This window comes from Drosophila persimilis, unplaced genomic scaffold (genome assembly GCF_003286085.1).
Source record: "Drosophila persimilis strain 14011-0111.01,24,50 unplaced genomic scaffold, DperRS2 tig00000002-arrow-pilon, whole genome shotgun sequence".
Lineage (NCBI taxonomy): Eukaryota > Metazoa > Arthropoda > Insecta > Diptera > Drosophilidae > Drosophila > Drosophila persimilis.
In genome coordinates this window covers 17772740-17792780 of record NW_020825289.1, presented here as the reverse complement: position 1 = coordinate 17792780, position 20041 = coordinate 17772740, and the positions used below count along the sequence as shown (strand labels likewise).

The following is a 20041-nucleotide window of genomic DNA, read 5'->3' as shown; positions in this document are numbered from 1 at the left end:
GCTCTTCTCTCATTTGTCTTCCCATAATAGTATGGGATATTCCCTTATCAACCGATCGATAGCAGCACTTCTTATACAGCAGGTATTTTACCATATTTATAGGCCAATGCCGTTTACGATGCTTCTGTCCAATAAAGACGCTTACCGATCCACCAAGGTCAACCGGGGGTGCCAATCCCTCCTTGGGTTCACTTTTCCCACAATCACTTCGGTTTGCTGATATAATTGGGGATACAAATACTCAAGTGATTATTAATAATGAACCATGAACCATATTTTCTTTATTAATAAGTGAGATATTCAATATGCCGCTAGTTTTACCAATGAAACATGTGGATATTTCTATTGATTTTTCGTAGAAACTAAAGTTCTCTTTTCAATTGTCAGCCGTGATAATAATAACAATGCTATTCCCTGCCGGACACGGCCCGATGTCGATCGTATAATCACTTGTATAATCATATGTATTGCATGTTATTTTGGAGGCAAAACCAAACAAAACTTTCCCCGCTGTGATAAGCCTAATCGGTAATTTTTGGCTCCCGATCCAAGGTGCCTTGACCAGGGGCCGGCACACCAAATACAAATCTCGAGGCATTGTCGTCGTCAATCGGAATCCAATCAAATCCGCGGATGAAACGTGCCATCTATGGAACCATTGTTCAGTGGTACAGTGGTACAGTGGGTCCAGTATAGGGCAGATTACGCATGGACTCTAGAAAGGAACGTCAGACGTCCCCAGACGGGATTAAGAAAAACACTCGAGTTTCGTTTTGCTCTTCTTCAACTTAACGCACTAATCTTGAAATATCTTTATTAATCATAATCATAATCATTTCCTGCATACGGTATAATAATGGTTTATATAAGTATTCATCTCTTTGCAGTGTGTTTTAATACAATCAAATTTACACGAGTCCGTTGCGCACTTCTACTACAACAATAATTGATATACAATAATTATACGTAGGTATAGTAGAGCTATGTATATAGGTTATATGTACTGTATATACTATATGTATATACCTATAGGTATTGTATATATAGTGGCGTAAACAAGTCAACTATACATTTAGGCTTGTTATTATGTGGTATGTGGTAATTGATTGATATTTGGTTTCGGTTTCTATTGCGATTGCGATTGGGATTGCGATGGCGAGGATTTCAGGATAAGTGTTTCTTGGATAGATGGAGGTGAGGAGAATGGTATTTTCTATCTTGTATCTGTTAATGAGCAGCTTCTGATCTCTCTTTTAGCGCCACCAATCGGTATGGCCCATCTTGACTATTTATATGAAGGTGTACAAAATTGATGGCTTCAAAAGTTGAATGGTAGTGGATAAAATTCCTGCTAGGCTATGGGCTGTGATACTCGTATCTCTCACACCGCGACGAGGCCATATTATAAGTATATTTCTATAATTGTCTTATTGTCTTCAACATCTTCAATCTTATTCTGTTCTGTTCTGTCATTTTGCATTTGACTTTGAGTACTTTCCATGTTCCAAGTGTTTTGATTCTACATATTTTCATATATCATTAATCTCTGTGTTCAGTTTTTACGTTGCCTTTACCCCTACCTTAACGAAATAAGAGAAAGTTACGAAGAGGTGGGGGTGTGGTGCACAGTTCTGCATAAGGATTGCACGAAGACCATTTGGCGGAAACCGAATTGGGAATGGTAAGGGGAACGGGTCCGAGTCAGATAGTTCTCGGAGTGAACGGAAGTGAGTGGATGGTGTGGTGTGGTGTCGAGTGCCGCTTAAGAACTAGTTAAATATTAGCTTTATGGTTTCCCTTCTTCAGTAGAGCTTTACCACCACTAAATCTATTCACAGCAGTTTATTTTTCTCGTTTTGTTTTGTTCTGTTGGTATATGGTAAAATACACTTGGGTGGCTCAATCAGAAGAGCGGGGAGTGGTGGGGTGGGGTGGGGCGGACAATAGAGATAAAGATGGGGTTGAGAGAACAGATATGGTGTGGCTGCATGGGGGCGGGGAGGAGGGGATCGAAGAGTCTTAAAACCTAAGTGAAATCGATAAGGTTTCTCGCTTAGACTAAGTTCTGAGGATATTATTTAGAATATCACACATTCCATGTATCTTTGTGTTCAATAAGTATTTACTTGTATCTCGCTCAACGCAACTAGAGCTTAAAATGTCTATAGAGTGTAACTTGTTTGTTTGAATTAACATTAAACTGTGTAACTCTGTTTCTAGATCTCGTTAGATTTAATAGATTGGGGTCTTGGCATGCACTCCCAAGTGTTGTATGTAAGAAGTCCAAATAATAACAGACAGTAGATCTATACTAAACTAAATATCGAGTTAAACTCTTTGGAAATGCGCTTCCTAAGTCGACTACAAAGCGTTTGCTATTGAAGAGTGGTTGGGGTGGGGTGGGGTGGGGAGGGCTATGGATGGGAAACCAGAAATACTTTCAGTTTGTGTGTTAGAGTGTCTAATGGTAAAGCTTAAAGCATTCCAACTAAATGCTACGCTACATAATCATCCAATCGAAACTTTTAGCAACCCCTTTTATTTAATAGTTTTCCTTTTCTTTTCTTTCTTCTTTAATTTTGTCCTGTCCTTCTTGCTTTCCTTCTTCCACAGCACAGCAGCTCATTGTACTCGCTATTTGCGAGTTAGTTAGTTTGCTTGGTTTAGGTTTAGTTTTAGTTTAGTTTGAGTTCAGTTTGTGTTAAAAATACGGTTTAACAATTTTAGTTACGCACTCGAACTAGAATTCAATTAATTCAAACTCTTCAATTTATTCTTTCTGTTTCTTAGTTTAGCTTTAAATTATGTTAAAATACTTAGAGTAAATATTTATAAATGTTTGCGCTCATCTCGGCACGGCTCCACTCCAGCTCCCTGCCTCTCTCTCTCTCTCTCTCTCTCTCTTCCGTACTCTCAGTTTAATTAATATTTCACTTGCCATTGCGTTCGCTCTGTTTCTGTTCCTGTCTCTGCGGGGGTTCCACTTCATTTCATTTCACACCTGGACCCGTCCTATATGTGTTCGATGTAGACCTGAACACCTGAACAGCTGTCTACACATCGTACGCATCCTTTTTGTAGTTCTGCTGCTTTCTGCTTGTTGGCACATTTAACACGTTCGATGTTGTTGTTGGACGCATCATCATCATCCGCATGGTCATGGGCTTGTCCTCCTCGTCGTCGTCGGAAAAGTCGCTCTGGGTCTTGACGTGGCCACCCAGGGCGGGTCCGCTGAAATCGTTCTCATCGTCCTCCTGATTGGATTGGAGAGCAGAAAACGGATTAGAAGGGACCGCAATGAGCAAACAAAAAAAAGAACAAAAGGTCCTCTAGGAAATGAAATCAAGAATATCGTACAAATTATAATACATAAATCATATGAGACCACGACACCACGCGGCGTATACTTGATATTCTACAAGCAAAAGCTCCCCACCCATCCAACAGATGGCGCTCTGTTTAAACTTCTTAAAAGCACAACAAGTAAAATGTACAATATTTACATGTAGAATGTAAAATGTACATAATATAATCATATCTATCACATTCATAGAATTAATTAGAGGGGTACATGGGTACATGGGTACTTGGGTACTAGTGTACCAGGTACAACAAAAACATCTAAAACAATGAACCAACAAACGAACAAACTAAATGGAAAATTATGACAGTTTTCGTATCGTATTTGTGGTCTGGACTGTTTACTTTACCTGTAAATTTGCCTCGCTGGACCGCCAATTAAAGTACTGTACTGCCTTCTGTGTGGACTGGACTGACTGCCTGTATCTGACCATTTCATTTATATATACACTCATTGCCCTACTTATATCTGCTGAGCCCTCTCAGGCCCCTACCTGCTCAAGCGATTTAGCTAGTCTTTTCCCTAAACATAACGTTTGTAAATAATTGTCCTGGCCTGGCCCTTATCGCTGGCTTAATATTGAATTTAATTTAAATATATTTCTATGTCAGTTTTAAAAAGCATTGATTTGCATTTGCTGATTTGTTGATTTGTTGATTTGATTGCTAGCTACGAGAAATTTCTGTGCGTTGGTTAGTTCTTAGTGGTTTTGAGATTGGATTGAGTAGTTGAGGGAGTATCTGAGGAATGAGCATTCTCTGTTTGGTTTGGCTACTACGCAGTTTTTGGGCACACGGCGCGTGGAATTTAGCACTGTCCTTAGTTCGGTGATCAGTGATCGGTGATCGGTGTCTTTTGGTGTCTTTTGGTGTGGGGCCATGCGAATGAGCATTAGAGCTAACTACTTTTCGTGTTATCTTAGGGATTAACTGGGTTCTGTTTTATGTTTTCTGTTTGGTTTTCTAAGTAATTTCTGGAGGATCTTTAAAACTTGGCGCAGCACTTAATTAACAACGTTTCCAGGGTTTCGTTTCGGTTCGTTCTAATTCTAAACATTGACCAATGAGAGTGGACACAGGAGCATAGGGGGAAGAAGAGCAGAGAATTGTGTGATTAGCGTTAGTGTCTATAGAGAGAGGTGCATGTGGCGGGAGTGGGGAGTGTGGGATCCGGGGATTGGGGGATTGGGGGATGGCTGACCAGGACAAGACACAACTTACTTCGAAGTCTCCAATTGTGAAGCGTGTCGCCGCTAATGAATCTTGCGGTGGCATATCCGGACTCATATTCTGTACGACAATGAGCGTGATTTGTATTTGGTTTTTGGTTTTGTTTGAAGCATTTTCAGATAGGAAAATCAAGCGCAAGTGTGAGGAATGTTTTTTAGGTGAGAGAAAGACACAATTAGTTACACTTATTGTCCAGAGAGAGCTGGGCATTATCTTAGCCAGATGTAGGTTCAATTTGAACGCTCAAACAACACACCAAATGGTAGTATAAAGAAAGCTGGATCGCGAATGCGAATAGATTATGGGGGGACTTACATCGTCGTCGTTGTCAATCATCTCCTTGGTAGAGGCGGTTGTCTCGTTGCGCCGGATCGATCCCTGGTGTATGTCCAGGTCCACCTTCAGGCACTGGAAGCTGCGCATGAGGAACACAATGGGCATGGGCAGGACGCCGGCCATGATCATCGACAGGGCGATGCCCATGACCCACCTGGGGTATTCCTTCTGCTCCACCACACCCTGGATTCAAATTGAAAAGCAAGTGTCAGGCAAGCGGCAAAGTTGAGCCTTTAATGAGAGATGAACCCACCAATTCGGCATTCCAAGCTCCGTATGTGGGATTGCGGATTACCATAAAGACGATGGACGAGGCCAGGATGCAGACCATGATTACGGGCCCAATGTAGCGCCATGTAAGCTGCCAGTAGAGGCCGGGTCTGTAGCCAGTCATCTGATAGATGTCCTCAGTGAAGCTGTGGGCAGAGGACTTGTAGGACTTGTCTTGAGGGAATGCTTTCAGGGGTACCTACCGCTCGTGTCCGTAGATAAAGATAACGGCGATCATCTCCATCAGGGCCACCACCACCAGGCCAATGGTGCCGGCAAAAGAATCGAACATCTTGAGCCAGTACTCCCCGGCACCTGTGCAGAAGATGAAACCGACAGTAAAGCAGAATAGACATACCACGCCAGTGACATGCTGTTTCTTAACCCGCTTGATAATGTCTATGTCGAAGAGGGTGCACAGCATGCCCTCCAAGATGCCGATCTGCGAGCCCAGTCCCAGCGACAGCAGCATGGTGAAGAAGAGCACGGCCCAGAAGGGGGCGCCCGGCAGCTCCACAATTGCCTGGGTGAACACGATGAAGGCCAAGCCCGTTCCCTCGGCGGCCTAAAGCAGAGGAGGAAGGAGGAGAACAATGAATTACTGCGGGATGCAGGATACCATATGAGCCATATCCAGGAGAGTACTCACATTGTCCAGCTCCTTGGATAGGGTGCACTCGCTCAGCTGAAAGAGGGTCTTCTCCGTGTCGTTCAGCTTGTCCATCGCATGCTCGTACTCCAGGGTGGTGGCGTTCTTGTTTTCCAGAAACGCATGCCTAACGAGGATGTCCGTGTTGCTGTGGGGGCAGAAGACAAAGACGAAGACCGGTTTAAGTCGGTTAGAGCCCACGGACACGGCCGGACAGTTCAAGAGCAATTGCAAATAACTCAGCGTGGGACCATTAATTGATACAAATTGACAGACACGACCGCGATTCCATATATCGATTCGAATATCAATGAACGGCAGGGCACACAAATACCCAGATGTCCATTGATACGACTATATGTAAATAGGCACGGAGACAAAGCCTCGTGCCAGTTACAACTGGTCAACATTGGATGATGTGATGACCTATCCCAGGTGCCTGTCCACCGATGCGTGCTGACCCCACCCCAGCCATTTGCACTGCTGTACTGCTTTGCTGCTGCTGTACTCAACTCACCTTGCCACACAGCGATCCACGTTCATGGTGGCCTTGAAGCCGAGAATGGCGAAGATGACGACACTCGCGTAGATGGCTGTGACTGCATTGCAGACGGACACCAGCAGGACGTCGCGGACGCAGTTGTTCTTCGGCGTGTTGTAGCTCCCGAAGGCTATTAGCGAGCCGAAGGCGAGGCCAAACGAGTAAAAGACCTGGGTGGCCGCGTCCAGCCACACCGTTGGCTCCAGCAGCTTTTCCACCTTCGGCGTGTACATGTGCATTAGACCAGCGCCAGCGCCGCGCAGGGTTATGCCGCGGATGAAGAATATGGTGAGGACGATGTAGGGGAAGAGCGAGGTGAAGTAGACCACCTTGCCGGAGCTCTGGATGCCCTTCATCACGATGAAGAAGACGATGGTCCAGGAGAGCATCAGGCAGAGCACAATCCACCACTTGAGGCCGCCGGGCTCGTCCATGGACGGGGCGGCGTCCAGGGTGGTGCGGTACCAGAAGTACGTTGTCTCCGACGACTTGGCGCACTCTTCAAGCGCGAATCCAGTGCCGTTCGTCGGACAGGTTGACCAGGGCAGGGGGTACTAGGGGAGTATGGAAGGATGGTAGGATGGAAACACCTTATAAGCAGATCTCTTCGAGATCCCAATCTGTGTGGGAAAACTCACCCGAAAACTGTTGAAGAGGTAGAAGAAGACCCACGTGATGATGACGTTGTAGTACAGGGCCACGAACAGCGTCACAATGCACGACGAGATGCCGATGCCGCCCAGCCACGGATGGATGGTGTTCCACACCCCCAACGCGCCCAGCCGCATGCGCTGCCCCATGCCCAGTTCGATGAGGAAGAGTGGTATCCCCTCCAGTATCAGCATAATCATGAACGGTATCAGGAATGCACCTATGTGTGGTGGAGGGCATGTAAGAACGGGTGAATGTGTGCGGATTAAGTCCAAAGTCCACTTGAGTGACGTGACACGAAATCAATTTGCATTTGCATTTGCTCTTCTGAATCGTGTTCTGCTCGAGGCAGAAGGAATTTATTGTCATGAAGGTACAAATGCATCTGCTCCAACACTTTTTGTACGTCTGGTGCATTCCTGGCTTATATAATTAAATATTAATCTGCTCCGTCACCTGTGGGCCCGCTGGGAGTACTCTGCGATGGCAATTTGGTCATTCTCTCTAGTTTGTAATTGAATTAAAGCCGGGGCGGGGTTGAATTCCCACTAGAAATGTGCGTGCTCGACACGGGGCGTGTGCCCTTCCCCTTTCCCCAGTGGGCCGATGCAAAGCTCCTCCACAAGGCCCCCACAATTGGGTCTTCCGGACCCGCCAGACGCGATGATAAAGCTATGCAATTAGTGCACATTAAATCCCATAATGTTATTGTCAAAGCTGTGCACTTTATTAGCTGCTCATACATACATATATGTATGTAGTTCGTTGGCCACATGATATTGGATATGCCATACAGAGCGGTCGGGAGCGAGAGGGGGAGCAAAGGGAGCGGTGGGGGTACCACCTGCAGTCTGTAGAATTAGCGTTATCGCACAGGTGACGCCAGCAGCAGCAACAAATTGGCAGTGGAGTGGAGTTGGGTTGGGGCTGGTCTTTGGGGTTGGGTGCAGACATTGATTGGAAAAAACTGCAGCGATATGCACTTGTGGCAGTTGCTGACAGTTCGGGTAATCCGAACATGTGCATGGCATTCCATGGACATTCCACGGGTGTGTACTCACCGCCGCCGTTCTGTTGGCACAGGTAGGGAAAGCGCCAGATGTTGCCCAGGCCCACCGAGTAGCCGATGATGCTGAGGAAGAACTGCATCTTGCCACTCCAGGCGGCCCGCTCCGGATCTCCGCCCGGAATGTCCACCGACTGTACCGAGTTGCGCTGCGGGGCGGTCAGGACGATGGTCACGCCGTGGGTCCCATCGCCCCGTGCCCTTGTGTTCAATGGAGCCATCTCGTGGCCGTTGCGCGGTGCATCGATGATTTTGGTGGCAGCCATCAACGCTCGGGTGGTTCAAGTCGCGCCGTGGTTTCTGAAAAATGAAGCAGCCGATTAGGAAAAGGCCAACACAAGGATATGATTCTCCGGCGGGACTCTGTTTGATCAATATTCCTCGGGTGTGAATGTGTGCCAGTGTACGAATGTATATGTAATAAACGATATACATATGTGTGTGTGCGCGCTGGCATTTGCTCTTTTCAGTGGTGGGGCGTCCTTGAGACCTCTTCTAGTGGCTGCTAACTCAATTTGTGTCCTAATTGCTAGCCATTAAGGCGGGTTTTCCTCTGGTTAATGGAAACTTTTCGATGGCACTTGTAATTCGAATTCTCCTTCCCTACCCATTTCTTTTCTCCTATAACTTTGGAAGTTGGCGAATCTACATACTACTTATAGGTGAGTACTCGCTCCTGCATAATTCATAAAGTTTTTCATATTGCTCTGCTGGTTAACCTCTCTCTTAATGAACAAAATTTTTATGCACGCACGGCAGAAAGTTAATAGGAAATTTATCTTTCCACATCCCGCTTAGACGAAGGACACCCGGCCCCTCAATCGTCAAATCGCTGCGCGGATGGAGAGTCACTGAACCACCTCACCCATCTAAGACCTAAGCGCCCAGAAATCGTGACTTCCTGAACCTTGTTGCTCAGTGTGTAGGGCCAAAAAGTGTTGACTCCTACGGAAGGTCGTTGCAAATTGAAAGAGCAATGAGAAAAGCAAGAGGACACGAGACTAGAACACACAAACTCGTACATAAAGTAAATAAAGGGTGGAGGCGGCGGCAGGGCAGCCCTATGTACTATATACTAGGTATGTATGTACATATGTGTGTATATGTTGGCTTATTTACTTGGAGGCTCGTCTCTGCTCTGCTCTGCTGACGTAGTAAAGCCAGAGGACGCAGCAGAGCAAGCGACAAAGAGAGGAAGAGAGGAAGTGAGCTAGAGCCAGCGCCAGAGCCATCTCTCTCTCTCTCTCTCTCTCTCTCTGAGCGGGTGTGTTGTCGCGAAACAACAGCAGCTGTCTGGCAAGAAGCAGAATCGAATCCCACCATAGCTAGAGAGCAATGCCAAAAGAGAGAGAGGAAAGCTCTGGCAAGCTTTTGGCGTCCTGCCGCTTCATTGATAGCTCTGTGTATGCACACATACATATGTACATCTGCACACAAACACAAAGACACAGAGCGCCACTATACGGTCTATATATTCTTTTCCGATTCTTCACTATTTTGCGTATACGTAATGCGCTATGACGTCTTTTGATGGCTGACTTGTTCCACAAATGCGTTAGTGGTATCGAACAGCCTGCCCCCTGGGCACCCGGGCCCACCCCCCTGGATGGGTGAGTGTAAATATTTATTCAATTACTGCACACATTGGCAGGCAGCGCACATAAATGTATCTCGTGGATGCAAAATGCAAAATGCACAAAGCTCAAACACAAAAGTTACACCACAAGCTCGTTAATTCAGAGTAGATGGCAGACCAGGAACAGCACCACGATGGGACCAGCCCCGAGGGTAAAGATAATAAAAGGACTTGGAGCGTGGAGTGCGTTCAATGCCACAAGCTCCCAGCCAGTCCCCTCCATCTCCATCTTCAGACACACTGCAACATTTGTTTGCTTGCGTGCGGTGCGGTGCGGCGCTTTGCTTCCTTCTCTAGCCCGTCGCCTGCTGATTACACAATCCAATTGACGTTACGTAAACCAGTGTGTGGAAATATTAAGCTCCTGTGATTGCTGTTTCTTTTGCGTCGCAATATTCCCACAGCCACCCTGCCGCAACACCAGCCACACGCCCACGCCACTGGCGTTTCTAAATATAAAGCTCAAGCAGGACACGTACACGGACACGGTCACAGAACGACCCTGGCCCTGTCATTGGAACGGTTTAGCCCACTTAGACCTTCCCCTGCACCTCCCATAGAGCAGACTGAAACACAATGCTTAACTCATTGTTAAGGGAAATTGCTAAATGAGGGGCGCACTGCGGCTATGATTGAAAGATTGAAAGCACAATCAGAATAAGTTTGATTGAATTTGACAGGATGTAATTGTGTTGCACTGCTTATACAACTCCACTCCGCCTCGAGTCCCACTGATTCTGGCTTGGCTTTGATACCGATTCAAACCCAAAGAACAATGCCTTGCCAAGCGATGGAAATTTATATGAATGGAAATTTACCAGGCTAACCAATCCATAAACAGACACACACACATCCTAAATATGTGTGTGTATTAGATGTGTACGTAAACAGGTATAAAAGCCTGCGCTCCTGAACAAAACACCGCCAAAAAGGACAAACGTAATTGCGTCGTTCCAAAAGTGATATTCAACAACAACAAAAAACAAGTTCATCCCCTTTCCTACCCGGTGTTGGGGGTAGGAGCAGCAGGCGCAACAGCAGCAGGGGATGGCTTTAAAGCTTATTCCCGGTTAAAGTGCCACCGAAATAGCTAAAAAAGAGACAATCGGAGGGAGGGGCGGGGCGGAGCGGAGCGGGAGAGCGCGGATTAAGGGGCACAAATCTGATGACATGGCGTGTTCCAGGCCAAATCGATTGGAACAATTTTCGGTTCAAGTAGGAGAGGCGACCGGCGACCAGCGCCCAGCTGTTTTTTTCTATTCTGCATAAATCATGCAATTTGATTGCCAATGAAATATTTTTTGTTTATGCAATCGATTTTGTACATTTTATTGGCTTTTGTTCGCGTACACAATAATAAACCCTGTGCGCACCGCACAGAGGTTTGTTCACGATGAGCATTTCAAAATTCCAACTAATAATACCATATTTGCGGCTATTTTGGGATCCGATCTGCTCAGAGTGCAGATGCAGCGAGAGCAGAGAGTGGGGAAGATTGCGCAAGTTGTTCGGCTGCCAATATGCAATGTGCGCCCTTTGCTCTCGCCCTTCTTACCCTCCTTGGGGGCGCCCCTTCAACAATGCAAAGTAAATATTTTAGCCAGTCGACGGCGAGATGTGGCCGAAAAATCTTTGAACGCCCCAACCCCCATACAGGAACGAGCTACCCGCTTCCCAGAGATACAATGAGAGAGAGAGAGAGAGAGGTAGAGAGAGTTTGACCTTGAAGTGGGCTTTTGTTGCAATTGTGTGGGTGGGTAGTCGCTGTCCGGATTTCCTGGAGCGGCACTGGACGCATTAAGCTACCCAGATCCAAGCCCAACACTCCCTCCATCCCTTTTGAAATCCAACTCCACTTAGGATTGTGTACCCCAGCCCCGCACCGATTCGGATTGTTTACGCGTTCTTAAGCTTGGGACGCTTTCGATAGAAGGAGTTGTTTTTACAATGATATTATGCAAATAAACGCAGCAGATGTCTGACGGACGGAAAGTTTTTTAAGCTGAAACTCAATATGAACCGTCAGCAAACCAAACAGCGTATATAAATAAGCTATATTGTAGCCTGATGAGTCCTTCATGTCTTTGGTTCTTGTTCTACATAATTTTGTATTATCATAAGATGAAGAAGGAAACATAACCAGGAACTATCTTAACATTGTTCTCTCTTCTCGCAAGTACAAATATCTTGGTGAAACATTGCCTTTTTCAATCAATAAATAGCCAAAACAAAACAAAGAGAAAACAATTAATTTTTCAGGAGCATGCAGCCAGCGGACACATGCACTTGCCAGCCAAAATAACTTATATGCCAGTGCCTTATATACTTCGACAATGTATGTACGCGTACATATGTACCTACAACTTTCGCTCTCACTCTAGCTCGCATGGAGGCGGGATTGCAGTCAGACAGGCACAAAGTTCAATTTCTTGCTTTTTGGCACAGCATCAACTGTTGGCCTGTTGAGGATGAGAGGTACATAAATAGGTGGGGAGGGGAGGTCTGAGCTTTTTGGCTAAAACAACCCCTCAGCCAATGCCATTGCCAGCCTCAATGCAATTTCACTTTGCCACATGGAGCCAAAGGTAGCAGAAGGTTTAGCGGGTGAGTGGGTGAGTGGGTGAGAGGATGAGTGGTTGAGAGAGAGAAGCAGATAGACAAAGAGAGACAGAGTGGCGGGAGCCTGAGGTAAGATCTACGGAAATTGGTTTGTAAATTTATAAATTGATGCTCATATCTCATAGAGAATCAATTTCAAATTTTGCTTCCGTTCGCTGGCTCGCCCCATGATTAATCACTTGATGCTGACATCTTGCCAAAATCTAGTTCTATTTCTTCTAATTGTGCATCATACCGATTTGTTCTTCTCGGGCACATGGATCGAAAATGTTGCTTCCTGCCTTTTACCAACGTGCAAAGTCGTACGAGTATATATTTGTTACAATCGCATTGGGTCTGATGAATTTTCGCATTTCCTTGGTTTTATTGGAATGCGAATACGAATGCGAATGCACAGAAATGCAGATTTTCGTTGGCGTGAAGGGCACGAAACAATTGAATTCGTTGCTGAAAGCAATTTGCATAAACTGTTGTCACTGGAAATTCCACGTGCCTCACAAATACGAGCGCCGCTCATTATGTACAAGTTCTCGGAAGGAGACTGCCACTGGGGCTGGGACTGGGACTGGGACTGAGAGAGAGAGAGATAGGGAAACAAGTTTACGCTGTGTGTGTGAGTGCGCAGGACACGTCAGGACGGGCAGAATGTGCTGCTGTCCAACGTGCTAGCGTACCAACGTACCAAAGTTTGACTTGGCTTAGCTTCGGGATCCTTGCTGGCTGGCTGCTGTTAAGGGCGGATTTTTCACACACAAACAGGCACACACACGCGCATAAACACAATGGCACAAATGTCCCTTCCAGACAACGTTTTTGGCAACTTGGAAAACCTTTGTGTGGCCGTGAATCCAAAATGCACTCTGCAATTCTCTAATACTTTGCTTTAGATCAAATGCACTCTAATAACCATGGACACACACGCACAAATCAATTTCGTTCGAGGAATTTTAGCGTTTTCACACGGTGCTTTGCCCAATTTTCACGACACGACCGTTGATTTGAGCTTTCTGTTACAAAGTGAAACGAAACGCTTGGCGCCGTGATAGCACTGCCAGCCAGAAGCTCTCGAGCGACGTTGCCGTGGTGAAAAGCCGAGCGAGAATCCACCACCACCAGAACCGAGAGACGGGCACGGGCGCTAACGCAGGACGACGGGCCACAGGATGAACGTACGGAGTGCATGGAAATTTTTCACATGCGGATAGAGTTCCTCTGTTTAATTTGGGCAAAGCTTCACTTTCATTGATTGCTGCCAGTACGTGTGTTTGTGTGCGTGAAAGGAGGCCAAAAGCTAAGGGAAGCACGTGGCACTCACTCCATCAGGGGGTTGAAAGCTGCCAAAATGCCGCTGCTCGGCTTTGGGGGTAGTTTGGAGGAACTGCCGTAGAGAGCAAGAGAGAATAAAAGAAAAAAGAGCACTATAACTCGAGAGCTGTAAAATACATTCATTAAATTGTTCAAAGAATTGAATACTTGAATGTATTCCGAATTTTACTTTAAAGTGCCGCCAAACCATAAATTATTTTCCATTGCATCCTTTTCAGCGCGAGCTGATATCGATATCGCGCTATCGAAGGGCGTTGCACTATGGATGCGATGGTAAATTTACGGTATATCGGTATATAATAGTATATTTCGTCAATTTAATCAATCTATTAAATTTAATTTTCAACGTTAAGTAGAAATCCAATAAATGCGATTGTCTAGAATATGCCAGTCAAGTAGAAAATAGGTTCATTAATCGGATAAAATTATGTGGGCATGGTTTAATGTTCTACATAGCTATTTATATTCGACGGAATATCAAAATTGAGGGAATCGTCGTATTTGTTGAATCGGTAATGGCCCGGTTGACAACATTTAAATCCTTGTCGCTCACATTCAAAAAAGTTCGATTTGGCGCGCACCACTCGGTATATTTTTCAAGTGAGACCGTATATACTGTAGAAACTGGTTTTCGCCGCGCTCCCATGTGGTGTTTTTTAGTGCTAAATTGCATTTTTGTCATTTATTAATTTAATTTTCAATGTTATATAAAAATCCAATAAATGCAAGTATTTCGAATAGGCCGATTATGTATAGAATTGATTCATCAAACGTATAAAATTGAGTGGGCATGGCTAAATGTTCCATATAGATAGTATTATTAAACGGAACAAAGAATATGAGAAAATTTGAATTCGCCGCAATTCGCCCCAGTTCGCCCCAGTTCGCTTTAGCAACAATGAGTCTCATTCCATACACAAATGTTGCGCATTCCATACACAAAAGTTGCGGCAACATTTACTTGAAAACCGTTTTTTGGTCAAAATAAAATACATTAAGATAATTAAAAGAAGCAATCTTGTAGAAAATGCATTTATCTATGGGATAAAGCTAAGTGGGCATCTATAGCTTGAAATATAGGCAATACCCGATTCGCCGCAGTTTCGCTATTGCAACAATGAGTCTCATTCCATACACAAACATGTTGCTAATTCCATGCACACATACCCTGGGGGAAATGGATGATATAGAATTGTGAATACGTTTGTCTTCCAAGGCTCAGTAGGTATCAGGATCGAGATAAATATATACAAGATACTAATAATACACATGAATAAGTCAAAAACATATCAATTTGAGAAAATTTCTTGTTAAATCACGTTTCATCTTCATATAAAATTAACAAAATAGGGTGCACAAAGGCCTATACACGCATCATGTCTTCAAATACCAGCAACATTGCGACTGTTTTTTTTTGTTGAACTATTTTGTTTAAACCTTGTTTTATTCAAAATACAATAAAAGCAAGGATTAAAATCTATCCAATCTTGTAGAAAATTGATTCATTAATAGTATAAAATTATGTGGGCATGACTAAATGTTCTATATAGTTAGTAATATTCGATGGAATATCAAAAACGAGGAATATGTAAACAAGAACTTGAATTCGTCAGTATATTTACGGTATATTTTGAAAATTAGACGGTATATTTTGGTATATTTCTGAGGGTCGGACTTTCAAATAGAAATCCGCGGTCACACTTTTTCAGGTGTCCCAAATCGATTTTTTAAAACTCAAAAAATAATCAAAATCAGCAAAATCCGAATAACATGGACGCGTAAGTGAATGAGAAATGATTGGAGAGCGGCTTTCCTTTAACGGAGAATGATTTCCCACAGATTACAAGACGAGGTGGAGTCGCTGGAAGCAATTCTAATGGACGATGTTTGTATCAAGCGCACTGTCAGGTAGGTTATCTGAAAAACAAATCTTTATGCTACTAAACACGGAAATTACCGTCCCTCAAAAGCGGCGACGTGGACCTAATCGAGACAACGGTTCTTCCGCTGACTGGGGAGGACGACGAACAGCAGTACATATGTGTCACACTGCAGGTGCAGCCGACGCCGGGTTACCCAGACGTCAGTCCCACATTCAAACTGCTTCGTCCCCGAGGACTTGACGACGCTCGCCTGGAGGCCATACGAACCGCTTGCAATGTGAAGATTAAGGAGTCGCTGGGCTTTCCCGTGGTCTTCGACCTGATTGAGGTGGTGAGGGAGCATCTGACCGGCAGCAACCTGCCCAGCGGACAGTGCGTGGTCTGTCTGTACGGATTCGCCGAGGGCGACGAGTTCACTCGAACCGAGTGCTTCCATTACCTGCACAGCTACTGCCTAGCCAGGCACTTGAATGCGTTACGGCGCAACTACCAGGAGGAGTTTGAAAAGCTGCCCGCCTGGCTGCAGAAGACGGCTGATCCCTTCCAGGCCCTGTGTCCCGTTTGTCGTGAACACATCAGTGATGAGTCGGACAGCTTAAAATGCGCCATGCCTCCCTCAGAGCTTATCAATGCTCCCGACTTCAAAGTGACCCAAGAGCTTAGGGAAATGCAGCAGCGCATGTCCCAGTTGTATCTGCAGCAAAAAAGTCGCGGAGCCATCATTGATGTAAAGGCCGACAGTGCTGCTGTAATTTCCATTGAGACCGAGGAAGATGTACGACGACGTCGGCGTCGTGAAGAGGCGGAGGCCGCTAAGAAATTGGAGGGACCAGCCAAGGACGAAGCCCTTAAACCCACAAGCAGCAGCAACTTTGCTCCAGTTGTGCAGGAGACACATCGTGTCATGCCAGAGCCGACTAATAACAACTATCAGCATCACAATCGTCGACACTATCGTGGCAACAGGCGCCATCAGCACCACGGACACCACCATCGCGCGGACCGCGATCGCGAGCCCAACCCTGGCTCAGCTGGAGGCAGTTCAGGCGGAAGCAATGCAGCAACTACAGGAACAGGAAAGCAGACGAAGTCTCAGTCTGCCTGCGCTGGGCCTACCAGGTGACAATGGCTCCCAGGACAGATGCGGCTCCGGATACCCATTGCGTTGCCATGCTGCTAATACACAATCCAGCACCATCCCAGACAGAACAGACTTTTAGTTTCGTGAGGCGCACTCGTTTCTGTGAATTTTATGTTTGTATTTATGTTTAGTTAGCTTTAGCGAACCGGGTTAGCTAATTTTCTATTAACATTGATATTTAGTTGTATATTAACTATAATGATATTTGTAATGGTTTGCAAAAGACTTGCGGCACCGCACCATGCCGAGACGATATTACGATTATGATTATAATTATTAGGATGAGGATGACTAGGTTTGATAGCTAGAGAGTAAAGCAAGCAAGCATGTATTTAGCAGCACCAACTGGCAGCGCTGGCGTTGACGTAACCACTCCAATCGATACACACGAGAGACACAATGGCCAAGAAGACAATGATATTGATATTCCTATACGCATAATTGCAGCTCTCAATCTTTAGCAGAAATATTTATCTCCCCCTATCTAGCAGCAGCTAGTACCACAAATAAAACCCAAACTAACGAATACTTGAAGTTGGAACGACCCCCCATCTAGTCAGTCAGTTAAAGGAAGCAAAGAAAGGTAGATGAGGCCCGAGACAGAGGCAGGGCATTATCATTAGCATACGTGCACACATTAAATGTTGTAATTAATTGAGTGTTTGTGTAGAAAAAAAGACCTGTACCGACATCCGTAAGGATCGACCAGGGTTATACATTCATACTCGTGTATCGAAAATTCAATTTCAATGTGTCAAATAAATACTACGATTGGGAACCATAACGAATAAATCAACTACCAAAATCATGGAATAAGCAGCTGTGTTTTACTGTGGGGGAAACAGAAATAGAATAGAACACACTATTTTTTTATGTTATAGTTTTTTGTAAATTTTATTTCTCATTTAAATTGTTTTAATTTAATAGAATTACAAAAAACGTGTTTAATGCATTTTCTTTCGATTCGTACAACAAAATAATTTAGTATTAGTATTTTACAATATTTATATAAAGGGAGGGACACGCTCCAAAATTTCTCCCACTTGCATCATAATTTTTTCGTTGCGTTGTAGTTGCATATATAAAAAACAAAATAATTATGCAATACAAATTCTGTGTGTGTGTGTGTGTAGTATGTGTGTGTTTCTCACTTAACAGTTAAATATTAATTAAACTTAAAGTAATGACTTTTAGTATATAATTAAATATTTTCTTTATGCGGCTTACATTTTTCACAATCTTATTAGTTTAATAACAGAACAAAATCAAATTTTTTCTTTTCTCTTGAATGCGTTTTAGTTATTTTTTTGGCCGTGCCACCTCTGCCACGCCCCTTTCTGTCTAGTGGACCATCAAACTGGCGATTTCGATGGTGACACATGGGCACAGAGAGCTTTGCAACAGAGGCCCGGACATTTCATTCGAATGTTTTTAATTTTTTTCTAAATATTTTTCGATATCTTTTTTGTTTTTTTTTTTAATTATTGTGTTTTTGTATACTTTTACTTGCCTTGGAGCACTTGGAGTGTATTTTTCATTAATTTACGCTTGTTTTATCATCGTTTCGTTTATAAGTATATACAAATTATAATTTTAGAAACATGTATAACTAGTGAATGGGGGCAAAGGACATTACAAATTAGTAGTAGCAAAAGGTAGTGTAGTATTATTATTAGTAGTACTCGTAAGTAGGTTGCTTCTCTGATCAACTTTGTGTGCTAGCTATATGTCTGCGCTCATCTCATCTACATATGTATGTGTCTTTTACAAAATATATACTATACTCGTGAGTGGCATAAACGTCTATAAATTGTCTCGCTCATCCACTCCTTTGGGGCACTTTAAAGTTAGTCTCAACAGAACTCTGTGCTGTGTGTGTTCCTGCTACATTCATTGCTAATGTAGTCTCTCTCACGATTATTGGGGAGTTCATTAGGGGTTTAGTTTAGAACATCAGTGCGTAGTTAGTACATAAGTTTGTTTGTGGTGTGTATGGTTTAAATATTGGCATTCATCGTTCTAATATTTTCTCATTTCTCCATTCTATAGCCGGAACGGTTCGCGCTTCTCCGTCGGTGTTGTACCGCGCGCTGTGCGATGCATGGTCGAGCTGAATGTCGGCTCCGCCGAACTCTTGCGCGGAGTCTGCATACCCGACGGGGTCGTGCTTCCGCTGATGTTCCGCCTAAGGGTAGGGGATTGTAAAGAAAATCGGTTAGTCAATGGTTCTCAAATTATTTCCAATTCATATAACAATAACAGAAACATAAGTAGTATAACGGTAGACTAGAAAATAAAACTTAAGCATTAGTTGAAAGCTTCTGTTGCTTGTTTGGCATGCGCAGGAACATGCTCGGGAAAGGTTCAACAATGAAGGTACAAATAACTTAACAATAACATCATATCGATAATAATAGTAATTACTTGCTATAGATAGAGTTGAAAATTGGCTAGTAAATGTCTCTTTTGAGTGCTTATCAATATTACCCCAAGCTGGTTGGATTCGTATTCGTAGTCGAGTTGGTGGGCGATGTTGACTTGGAATCGAATGAGGGTATCTTAATCGGTATCCGTGATGGGCGGCTTTAGTTGTGGGGATGGTAAGTACAACAATACGAGTAGTTAGCATATAAGAAACCATAACCACTGATCATCCTGCGCTATATCATGTGATGCCTTATGACTAGCCTAAGCTTATGAATTTGTAATTATGTTAAGTGTTGTCTGGAGAGCGGTATTACCTAATTGGTTTGAAGCCGAAGCCTGTTAGTGCTGGTATACTGGATGATCTACTCATGCCTCCGTTGCTGTTTCAGTATATATTGTTTTTTGTTGTTGTTTTTTTTTATAGGATTTTCAGGCATAGGAGTTTTTTTTGTGTTTGTTTTAGTTGCGTTCAAGCAAATTTCAAATGTTTCAAAATGCCAATTGGAGTTGTTTGTTAGCGTATCATGATGGTTGGTTGTTTGTTTGTGTGAGTTGTGTTGGTCAAAAGTTAATGCGGTAAACCGAAAACAATGTGGAAAATAAAAGGTTTAAATTAATAAGAGTTGTTTCATTTTGTGTCCCGCTTTCCCCAATGTTCCCCATTCGGAAAGGTGCCATGGCCAAGCAACTGTCACCAAAATCCTACCTTGTGGGTGCTGGACTGGCCGAGCCGGAGGCGGTTTTGCGGGTGATGGTGCTAGAGCCGTTCAGGCGACTGCCTGGCGTGGTGGTGGTCACTGAGAGTCGCGCTGGGCGTGGCGTAGTGCCGCTGGCGGTGCTTGCTGTTGACGGTTTCCGTTGCGGAATGCGTGACGGCGTGTGATCGTCTACGGGAATGAAAAGAGG

The 20041-nt window shown here is 44.3% G+C and overlaps 3 protein-coding genes across 13 annotated transcripts in view; 1 reads left to right on the top strand and 2 right to left on the bottom strand.

Moving 5' to 3' along the window:
• Window positions 1-2751: 2751 nt before the first annotated feature.
• Window positions 2752-13369, bottom strand: LOC6592333 (sodium-dependent neutral amino acid transporter B(0)AT3). Of its 3 annotated transcripts, none has more exons than XR_003408423.1 (10): window positions 13041-13369; window positions 8099-8403; window positions 7025-7257; window positions 6363-6940; window positions 5846-5993; window positions 5400-5761; window positions 5180-5342; window positions 4906-5109; window positions 3711-4650; window positions 3194-3254 (listed from the first exon to the last, which is right to left on the bottom strand). XR_003408423.1 is itself a non-coding variant. In XM_026985389.1 (10 exons), the coding sequence occupies exons 2-10, from the start codon at window positions 8367-8369 to the stop codon at window positions 4404-4406; spliced, it is 2034 nt and encodes a 677-aa protein (XP_026841190.1). In that variant the 5' UTR covers window positions 8370-8403; window positions 13041-13368; the 3' UTR covers window positions 4343-4403. The 3 variants fall into 3 exon arrangements, 2 of the variants coding, with proteins under 2 accessions (XP_026841189.1, XP_026841190.1); XM_026985389.1 differs by lacking the exon at window positions 3194-3254 and having other exon boundaries at window positions 4343-4409; window positions 4582-4650; window positions 13041-13368; XM_026985388.1 differs by lacking the exon at window positions 3711-4650 and having other exon boundaries at window positions 2752-3254; window positions 13041-13366.
• A 2048-nt stretch (window positions 13370-15417) lies between these two features.
• LOC6592334 (E3 ubiquitin-protein ligase RNF25) lies at window positions 15418-17524 on the top strand. The gene is made up of 3 exons (XM_002017818.2): window positions 15418-15462; window positions 15524-15592; window positions 15655-17524. Exons 1-3 carry the CDS (start codon window positions 15455-15457, stop codon window positions 16688-16690), a joined length of 1113 nt encoding a protein of 370 aa, XP_002017854.1. The 5' UTR covers window positions 15418-15454; the 3' UTR covers window positions 16691-17524.
• An 83-nt stretch (window positions 17525-17607) lies between these two features.
• Window positions 17608-20041, bottom strand: part of LOC6592336 (dystonin) — a 69366-nt gene continuing 66932 nt past the window's right edge. For 3 of the 9 annotated variants that reach the window (XM_026985071.1, XM_026985069.1, XM_026985070.1), the window contains 2 exons: window positions 19842-20022; window positions 17616-18893 (listed from right to left, as the gene is read on the bottom strand). In XM_026985071.1, coding sequence (XP_026840872.1) covers window positions 18752-18893; window positions 19842-20022 — 323 coding nt within the window. In that variant the 3' untranslated portion in view covers window positions 17616-18751. Of the gene's footprint in view, window positions 18894-19449; window positions 19516-19841; window positions 20023-20041 lie in introns of all 9 variants that reach the window. The other 6 variants (XM_026985072.1, XM_026985073.1, XM_026985068.1 and 3 more) reach the window with 5 other exon arrangements.